The sequence below is a fragment of the Macrobrachium nipponense genome, chromosome 41 (assembly GCF_015104395.2).
Source record: "Macrobrachium nipponense isolate FS-2020 chromosome 41, ASM1510439v2, whole genome shotgun sequence".
NCBI lineage: Eukaryota > Metazoa > Arthropoda > Malacostraca > Decapoda > Palaemonidae > Macrobrachium > Macrobrachium nipponense.
Window position 1 is genome coordinate 23,450,471 of NC_061102.1, and position 10,717 is coordinate 23,461,187.

Sequence of the window (10,717 nt, forward strand, 5' to 3'; positions counted from 1 at the left end):
CCAGAGATGTAATGGAACATCCGAAAATTTGTTTTAATCTTACATATATATAGTAACCAACTTACGTGAATATTCATTGATGTATTACTCTACAGCTTTGAATCATCCAACTTGGAAAGACCTGGTTGTTTATAGATACAAACACTAACTACACTTGTAGTCATCTTTTATAAAGGACTATAGTATGAATTTATGAATATGGTATAGTTTTTAATTGAAACGCAATAGAAAGACAAAGTAATCGCCGGAATATTGTATTTCAATTTTCCCCTGAGGTTTTTGACGGAGACGTGGAAAATAGAAGTCATTAACCCGTAATCGGCTGTTCTTTCGGGAGATCGGATTATATACTGGTTCAAATCACAAGCACTTTTTCGTTCGTGAAATTTCTTCGTGTTTGAGTATTTGGGCTGCTCTGGCTGTTTCAGTCTATCTTAAAATTTCGGACGTTAAAGAGTAAGCCGTAAATAAATAAATAAGGTTCCTAATATGTACGTTAGGCCTTGGGTAGATAGGAGATTCAACCGGTAGTACTGTCGACCTATAAAAGAAAAGCCTTTCTTTAGAATCAGGTCAATCACTCTAATCCTAAACTTGCCATTCATGTTTGGGCAATTATTGTCTACTTCACTGCATAGGCCGATGTAGAACGCCGTGTTCTGTGTTATTATTAATCAGTCAGTTTTGTATGCCAGTAAATGATGTTTACATGCAAAAGCGTATCATAAGTTTATTTATTGTAAAGCTTGAAAATAATAGTTTGCGGGTTACAAGTTTGTGAATATTGTTTAGTATCATGTAATTATTTCTGCTAGACCTCGTTAGTGTTAAGTCGAATAAACATAAGACAAGGCAACTCATTTGTCTTTGTTCAGGTTGAAAAATTAAGTCATATTTCACTTGAATTTTCTATATTTCTTGTTTAGAAACACGATTCGGTGCAGTTAAGGCTGAATTTGCCGCTGAAAGTGCATATGATCTCATATAAAAACCTATGGTAATTTGACACCACGTTTCAGTATATGCACCCTTTGAATCGTTTGTTGTCCACATTTAGGAAACCGTGAACAGAGTCAAGAAACTCTTTCGTTTGTGGTTGGGAAGGTTTACTTTTGTTTTAACAATATATATTGAGAATATCAAATGTCATTCTGTATGCCATCGTCTCAATCGTGTCTTTGTTTTCAGTTTTAACTTTCAATAGTGATCAATATTTAAACAATAGGTGTTAAAACGAAGTCTTGCGTGCCAGACCATCTTAAAGGAAGGTGGTTGTTGGCTGTTGGCCAAATAGACCAGTAGACGAGCGCTCACGTGCGCACACTCACACGCGGACGGTTTGACACAGCTAACCGATGTTACTCAACCAGGAATCTAATCAACAGTACATCATTTCAATAGGCTAAGTTCTCTTAGCATTGATTTCGTTGCTTTCCGCTAACAAGACCCCAAGAAAAAGAATTGAGGACGATTTATTGATATTGTTACAGAACCAGTACAGTTGGCACCGTTACCATTCCATTAATATCAAAGCCAGTGGTGGCTTTAGATTTATTTTGATAATCTCCATCGATCATTTGATTTCCTAGGACGATATTACAATTTGACGCGGAAGGCGTCGTTCAGTGTATTCCTATTGGGCAATTCTGTGGGCTAAAATCAAACTGAAACTTTTTTTTTTTTTTTTTTTTTTTTTTTTTTGGTAGCTGTAGCTATACGTCTTGTATTTTCAAAATAAAACTGGCTGTTTTATACGTCTTCTGAATACGTTCACGATGGTATTGCGTGTTTCAATTTTATGTAGAGTAATTCTGCAACATTGGCGGGGAAGGAATCTGCTCCGAGAATGTCGCAGTAGAACCTCAGGGTTACGAGAAGCTAGTAGGCCTAACGCTTACGTAGAAGGTCAAGCCTACCTCGTCTTCGTATTGATTATTGAAGTCCAGCGATGCCTAGTGACCCAGTTATCTAGGTCGAGTCTTAGGCCTATGTTTGGGTTAACTTTTTCTTTCTCAAAATAATAGGGTTTGTAGCTCAAGATATTAGTTGGTGACTAGAGTGTCGTAACACAAATAGCTTTGTCCTCAATAAAATTGCTGTGTTGATGCCGTTATTCTACAGCTTAAATGGAATTTTGAAGGATTTTGAAATTTCTTATTAGACCGAAACATACGATATCAGGCCATATTGATAATAAGGGCACCCACCAGCTTGTGAACATCGAGTTAACAAAAAAAGCAATAGGTTTGACTTGGTTCTTTTATTGGAAATAAGGGCACCAGCTTGTTGAACATTGAGTTGAAAAAAATGGTTTTGACTTGGTTTCTTTCTAGAACTAGAATAAGACCAAACTCGTTATTTACCATCAACATCACTTGTCTAATTTTATCTTTCGTTCTATTAAATTTATTGGCATTCTCTCCAGTGCTATAATAAGGAAGTGTTTCGTTTGTTATTGGTATGCATTCGTTCTAACTTTCCTTTTCTCTTTTCCAGAGTTCAACTCGCACTATGTTCAAATGCACTTGGACGGGCTGCCAAGAGATGACTTCAGCCTGCGATGCTATTGAAAGGCATATTCGCTCCACACATCTTGGGTAAGTGCTAAAATACATGCATGGTATTTTTTTTTCAGTCCCAAGTTCTTGTCTCATAATTATTTTTCTTAGATTAACTGGAGCATGATAAGGACGAGAATAATTTATGAAAGTTTCCGTTTAGTCTTTGCCACTCAAGATGACTGTTTAAAAAATGCGCAGTTCCAGCGCACACACCTTAATTTCAGCGGTATATAAAACTAAGTACAGTATCATCAGTTACTTGGTATTAGCGTTACAAGCGTAAGTGAATCATGTAGTGGATGTATGAATTTACTAGAATTCAACCTCACACGTTGAGTGCTATATTTCACATTTGGGAAAAACACATCACTATCTGTACTTTATATGGGTCCAAATTAACCAAAAACACCATCACCAGGTACATATTGACTCTTGTCTAAGTTACAAGTTGAAAAGCTTGTGCTTCATGATAGATAGTCAGCATCAGCATAACGTAGGGGAGGAGTGCCGCGCGCAACACAGAAGGGGGGGGAAGGAAGTGACCCGCCAAATCTGGGGCAAAAGGCTGGGTAGCAGGGGCCACGGCGGGCATAGGTGTGATATGGGGCAGCTTATAAGTAGGTGCCAGGGAATTAATATAGAATCTATGAGTTTTATGTCCCTTTTATCTGAAATATATACATGATAGATAGTCAGCATCAGCATAACAGTGAATTTGGATGATTCCTCTCTCAACACATAATGTTGTGAATGAAATTACCCTGCAAATCTGGTTCAAAAATGCTTTTAGCATTTTCCACTTCGGTCAAGGGTGTGATAGGTAGCTTATAATTATGTCCATGTAATGAAAGATCCTGAATTTTATGTCCCTTTACTGAAATATCATGAAATTTAAAAAAAGAAAGTTTTTTTGAAAACGAAGAAAGCTTTTTTAACTGAAATATCATGAATTTTGACAAGGCAGAAGGCTTTTTTTTTTTTACTGAAATATCATGAATTTTGGGAAAGAAGGCTTTATTTAAGGACTCTGTCAAAATGTTCTAGCTTCCAATGGTACAAACTCCAAAGGCTAATCAGCAAATGATGTTACAGACGCCAAGAAGTCAACAGCGACCACAGTGAGAGTGACAGTGACGACGAGGACGACCACGAGGAAGAGTTTTATTGGACAGAGGTCGAAGTGAATGTTGCCACTTGGGTTGATCCATGTGAGCCACTGGTCACCCACAGTGTTCCCGCTCCGACCCTGCCAGCACCTGCTGCCATGGCTTTGACATTGCCACCTACGCCTGTCACCTTGCCCAGTCAGCCACCCATGATTGCTGATGCCCCAAACATACCCGCTCAGCCGTCCCATCCAAAATACGTTCATGTGTCATCCCCACCGACACTTAGCCACATGGATATGGCAAGACCTCCACATGAAGGTAAGGCCATTTCATAATTTTTTTATTTGAAATTGGTAATCTGCAGGTTTTCCTGTAAGTCAAACCTGCATTGCACATTATTACAGTAGTGTTTTCCTCTGACACATCTACAAAGTTGCTTTATGCAGCATTTGGGTTGATTCGACAGTGTGAAAAAAACTGATCAACTCTGCCCAAAAAGGTTGTTTTTTGTGTACAATAGAATGTCTTATGGGGTAACACATGTAACCAGATCATTATCATTTAGTGTTGTGTCATTTTTCTATACACGAATGTTATGTAGTTCAACAGCAGTCTGAAGTAGTACCTTATATACATGAATTTAAAACAAAAACCTCACTTTCAGATCCGCAGTACAAGCGTCATTTGTCAGGGCCGGTTGCTAATCTCTCAAGCTCATGGCCACGTAGTTCTGCCTACTTAGTAAGTTCTTTTTTTATTGTATTGTAAATTCTGATACATCTTATACTATGAAATATGATATGAAACTGTTTTCTTTATCTTTATTTAAGCCATGTACGACTGTATAGTATGGTTAATGGTTGAGTTAATGAGCGTTGATTATTGCAGAGTTCTGGACGAGGAAAAGTGAGGGTGAGTTCCTCCCCAAAAGCTTCCCCTGGTAGGGGAAAGAGGAACGGAGAGAGCCGGAAGTGTCGGAAAGTGTATGGCATGGAGCAGCGTGACCTTTGGTGTACCCAGTGCAAGTGGAAAAAGGCGTGCAGTCGGTTTGGAGAGTGATAGAATACCTTACAAGACTCTCTACTGAGGAACATGCCTGGCTGTGTAATGTAGAAATTAGTTGAGTGTAATGATTGTACATGTAATTGGAAGCTCTATGGCTTAATTTAACATATTTTAAGTCAAAACTGGGGAAAAATCTTAAATATCTGTGCAAACGTGTGGAAAAACCCTTTGAGATAAATGATATTGTATTTTATATTTACAAAATAGTAGTTACATTTAAGGGGATACCGTAACACTAAGAGGAAATGACATGCTGCTGTGCTGGACTGTGATTTCTTTTGGGCATCGACAATGGTCACAGAGGCCCAAATATCTCCACAAATAGAAGTTGGCATTTTCTGGTCGAAGAACTTTGCTTGGCTATGATTGGCCATGTGCTGTTTTCGTCCATGAGATCTCTCTCGGGTCTCTGGTTTATTGGAAATAGTATGCAGTGCAGGAGGTTTTATATGTTCCACTTGAATGCAGCAACTGAAACTTGTTCTGGGTGAACAGTAAATACCTCAACCTTTTAGAGAGAAGAAATATCGAGTGTTTTTTCACCTGACATATAAAGGCTTCCAGTATTCAGAATGCATAGCAAACTTGGATTCAGAATGACATCTTTGACTTTGAGTCACTTATGGAAGACATGACTTGTGTTTCAGCTTTGTATTGTAATGTACAGTAAATATAAGAGAATGGAGTTTTGGTGTATGTTAGTTTAGTCAACTTGGATGAGGCAAAACATAGGTGAAAAGCTTGTTATATTTTGAGGAAATGAAGAAAAATTATATGTCAACGAATAAAGCAATACTCCACGTTCGATGCTACAGAAAGCCTCACCTATGCTTCCAAGTCCTTCTAATCTTAATTTAATATTTTAGTTTCAGGTGTAAAATGTCTGACATGCATGAAATGCAAGCACTTGAAATGTACAAACAAAAATCAAGATAATCTTGCGATGCTCACATCTCTGTGCAACTGTGAATGAATTAACTATTCTCATAGACTAGAGAGTGTAGAGGACTTTTTCATATTTTAGGTGGCAAAATACTTGACAACGGATGTGTAAGTTTATTTTTTCTCTCTCTCTGTAGCTACTGTTCTGCCATAAAACTTGTCATAAATATGTTGTACTTAAGCAGGAATGTTAAAATACTGGAAGATATTTAGAAATTTTCCTCCTACTGTTAGTCTTCAAATATACAGACATTTATTCATAACAATACATGTAATGAGCAGTCCTACATTGTTTTTAATAAAACAGTGTATCATGCTACAGAAAAAATGCTCATTTTTTTACTAACAAAAGGTTTTATAGCAGGATGGACTTAAAACACTCTCTAGATTAAAATGCTTCTCTTGGTTCTAAATTATGATTACAGTTACAATGCCTGCATTTTGAATAGATTTATAGCCTTTTTGATCCAGGGAAATGTTTGAGAATATTTATGCAAGACACATATATATACAGTATCATATGGCAACATAACATATCAGTCTTGTGAAGAGCTATTTTGCAAAAATGGTAGTAAATTTTTATAAAACGTCCACGTTTAAGTAAATTACCTTTTTTCTCTTATGATGAGGTTGCGCAAAGGTTTGTTTGGGACCATGTCAGCAATATTTAATATAGTTAAAACTGTAACAGATTGCAAAATGAGGTGAAAATAATATGACAAAATATTGAAGTATGTTTATTTAGTATTTGTTCATAAAGATTAAAGGGAGAGATATTAAAGACAATATCTAGGCCTAGTAGACCTTCAGAATATTTATGTTGTGAAGTTTTTTCACTTGATGCACCACTATATTCATACTGAAACAACTGTCTTGTACCATAAGTTTAGAAGACAGTCTTGACCACATGATTAATAGGTGTTAATGCATAATTGCTTACTCACATAAAAGTCAGTTATGTTAACTGAAATTACCAAACGATTCTCCTGGATAGCTAATGTAGACTGGCAGATGTATTGCTATTTGGATTACAATGCCAATAGAAAACTGCAAAATACTGTATGTTTTGTGAATGCTTTGAACTGACTCAAATATATTTTTATTTCGTGTTGAAAACTTCAAGACCATTTCATAACAAAACAGTTACCTGAAAATGTCAGTGAACTAAGTTTTTCATAAATCTTCAGCCATAAGAGCAACCTAGATTTTTATCCATCCTCCAGGATGCTGGTATACAAGAACAAATTTACGTATATGTAACTAACAGAATGTTTAGTTCAAAACGCAAACCTAAGAAATGTAAATCAAGTAATGTTGTGTAAATGCTAACTGAAGTTTTACAAGCAATATATCCATGAATCTATGAACAGAACTTTCAGCATGTAGGGTAAATAAGTAAATATACAAATTCAACCTGGATGAAGAGACAAATCTTCATTTTTAGAATATAAACATTAATTATGCTTCTGTAATGCAGTACATGAGGCACATATATACTTTAATCAGTCTTGTAGAACAAATATTGCATATCTACAAAACTAAACCACCTTAAATATTTTTACTTAATCATTCATGCACTACTAAGACATTACCTCTGTTTGCAGGTCAAAACATAATTGACTTTGCATATGTTTAACCAATTTTTGAGTGCAAGTTAAGTGAGAATGTAAAACAGAACAAAATGAAAATGTTAAGCAAAAACAAAATTATGAATCCCTCAAAAAGTAATGCTAAAAGGATTAAGTTATGACTTAATCACTGCATTGTGTTGTCTACTTGCATTTTCCAGAATCATTGAGTTTTGTTATGGGAGTACCATCTGTTCTTTTCCTTAAGCTAGCACATTGATTTCACTGATAATTCACAAATAGCAAAAGGTTTGAAAATCGAATGAAAATATTAAAACAAAGATCAACATTTACCATCAACTTTATAGACTTGGGATAGGATAAGCTTATTTTATAAAAAAATGCATATATTTCTAAATCACTTTTGGGTTTCATTTCATTAAAAATTATAGTACTGTAACTGTGTCTAGAAATTGTATTCTAGTTTTCTTATAGTACTTGTTACCGCATTCAACAGGAGTGCTGTTGGCTGGAGGTTCTCCAATAATCATCAAGAATTTTGAAAGACTAGCTGAACTGATAAAAATGTAAATTTAAAAGTGGACTTTGATCATCTGAAGTCAAATGTTTCACAGCTAGGTTCTTTAGACCAACTTCTGATATTCTATTAATATAATCATTGCCAACATAATGTACCTCAGGTTTCCTTTTATTTCATTAACATAACTGAGAATAAAATAAACCCCAGTAAATATTTAAGTGAAGTATAGTGCTTGTGTTACCTCATCTGAGAAAGAATCTTTGATGATCCGTCCACCTTTAACTGTGGTCTGGACAGTCCTCTTATTTTGAACACCACTGCCATTAATTTGTGAGGCATTACAAATTAACATCGTGTTGTGATGTTTATTTTTTCATATGCAGTTGTATTATATTCCATTTTATTAAGTTGCATATCAGTAACTTGTCTTTTGAAGTACACTTACCTTTTATATGAAGAGGCTAAGAAAATGCTCATTCTGTTCAGGTAGTTGGACAACCAGGTACATGACAGGGACACTGAAAACCTCAGTTTATCTGTTGAAAGTACCAACTGTATAATGCATTATACATTGTAGTTGCTTAGTTTTTCATATACATTTATTTTTTATAAAGATAATAATGGTTTAGGATGCCAAATACTGGGTAAAATGTATTTTTTATTTTTAGTAAGCAGTACATAATTTGCTTTGTCATAGTAAAATGCAATATATAAAGATGGTCTCTCATTGCGTACTAAAGTAATATCCATATTCAAGGGAGATGAAGTCCACTACCAAATGAGTGCTTTAAATAGATTTTATAACAAATGATCTCCAAATACTTAGAATTAGCTAGCATATTATGAAAATACATAGAATATTAATATATTCCGGTAAAACTGAAGAAAGGCTCTCGTCACTTCTGGTGCTAATGTTGCCATAAGTCAGAAATAAAAAGGAGTGATACAAAGTATGAGATACGTATATCCCAGCGTTATTTGAGGAACTAAAAAGAACTACTATATCCCATCTAAACTATGACAACTATATTCCAATTTTATTTATAAGAAATTATTCTTGACTTCACTTCCCTCAAAATAAATTTTTGACTCTTAAATGCTGTACATTCATCAGTATCAAAATGTGACAACAAAATGGCCTTGGGATGCACAAATGTGTGAGTTCACAGAAATCTCTCGTATAGTAGATTATAGATAAATGTCCATATTGTACAGTACATTAATAAGACACAGGCAAACTGTTTTGTGAAAAGTCTGCCAACCTAGTCTAAGAAATAAAATGGATTTAAGCCATTACTAGTTTATAAGATGGTAAAGTTTATGGATTTTATTTATTTTTTCTTTTCATTTAGAATTGGATATTTAGTAATCTACTAATTTTCAGGTAGTGGAAAATCTACCTCGTCTTCATTAAGGAATCCGTCATTTATGCACATGATGGCAACGTGGGGAGGGTGGGAGGGAGGGTCGGGTTATAAGGAGTGGGCGGCACTATGTGTATTTCACTGACTACCTGTCTTTCATTTTATTAAACTTTTTTTTAATACTACACATCACATAATGCCTATGCAATAGAAAATGAACACTGAACTGAAAAAGCATCAGTCTGTATTAGTGGATAACTTTTTCGATGCAATTGCCAAGATTTTAAAAACAAGGACCTCACTGCAAAGAAATGTACATTTGATATTTTAAGCCATAGTACAAAGTATTTTATGATGTCTTAGTTTATATTATATAAAGCTTTTGCTATATGCCACATCATATTGTGTTTTATAATTTAGGCTTACAAAGAGTTTATGTATGATCCAGATTTCATCTCTTATAAGTGTATGTGATGTATATATTGTGTGCTTATAGGTGTTGGCTGTTCTTCTGCTGTATATACTGCTACTGATTTTCTGTTATTCCCTATGGATTACAGTATATATGTGTATACATAAACATTGCATATATACATAAATTAAGAAAACTGTTATGAAATTGAGAATATTTAAAATTGTTGTTTGGTTTTATTGATAAAAAATTAACAAAAATGTAAAATTAATATCCATAGGGTTAATATATATTTTCCTTTATATATATATAATATATATATCTATATACTTTATAGTATGTCCTATAGTTGTATGAGTGGAAAAGCACTACGTAGATGAAGGTGACCTTTTTTTTTTTTTTTTTTTTTTTTTAAGTTAATGTGGCTTCGTGCTACAAGATTCACATGCGGGAATGATCTGGGACGATGTTTTAACTTTTTAAATACCGTAAGTAGATTAACAATTTGAGCATGAGCAGCAATTACATTGGATATGGTAACTAACTTCTATGCTGTACTTACTTAGGTAATAAAGTACGGATGAGATATGTTCTGAATTTGACAGTTTCATATAGTTTGATTAGCATAAAATTGGTAAGACTGAATACAAAAAGAAAAAATCACTGACATCTATTAGTCGATGATCCAGAGAAAATGACTTCTGAACATGCTCAAAAGTTTGTACAGATGTAGAAACCAGTGTGAGATCAATATATTTGATTTTAAATACAAGTTTTATATTGGTAATATATTATGTTGCTCTTCAGACTCTGTTGTAATTGTCTGTCAGTATGGTTTATCTTAATAAATTGTGCATGAAGAAAATGTACTTTTATTTAATAACAACCTTTTGATTTTTATGTCCCTTTATGTTAACAAGCCTGATGAAATATAACAGATTTTTAAAAGTAATTTGTATTTTGCGTAGGTGCTGTACAACCAGACACCTTTCCATAGCAGGATTCCTCAGTGCACGGTGCAAATATTCCCTGAAACTTGGTAGCACGGCAGTTAATAGGTGGTAGGTATTGTACAAAAAATACTTATGCAAATATCACCTTTTTCAACAATTTTTGTATTCTACGATGATTTCAAGAAAATATTCATATTTAGTC

General features: G+C 34.4%; 1 protein-coding gene across 1 annotated transcript in view; it reads left to right on the forward strand.

Annotated features, from left to right (window-relative positions):
* The window catches only part of LOC135212598 (SLC2A4 regulator-like), a 61,084-nt gene extending 50,657 nt beyond the window's left edge, over window positions 1–10,427 (forward strand). Inside the window, exons 2-5 of the mRNA XM_064246156.1 lie at window positions 2,497–2,597; window positions 3,654–3,988; window positions 4,335–4,411; window positions 4,559–10,427. Of these exons, the coding sequence (XP_064102226.1) occupies window positions 2,497–2,597; window positions 3,654–3,988; window positions 4,335–4,411; window positions 4,559–4,729 (684 nt within the window). The 3' untranslated portion in view covers window positions 4,730–10,427. The remainder of the gene's footprint in view (window positions 1–2,496; window positions 2,598–3,653; window positions 3,989–4,334; window positions 4,412–4,558) is intronic.
* The last annotated feature ends 290 nt before the right edge of the window (window positions 10,428–10,717 follow it).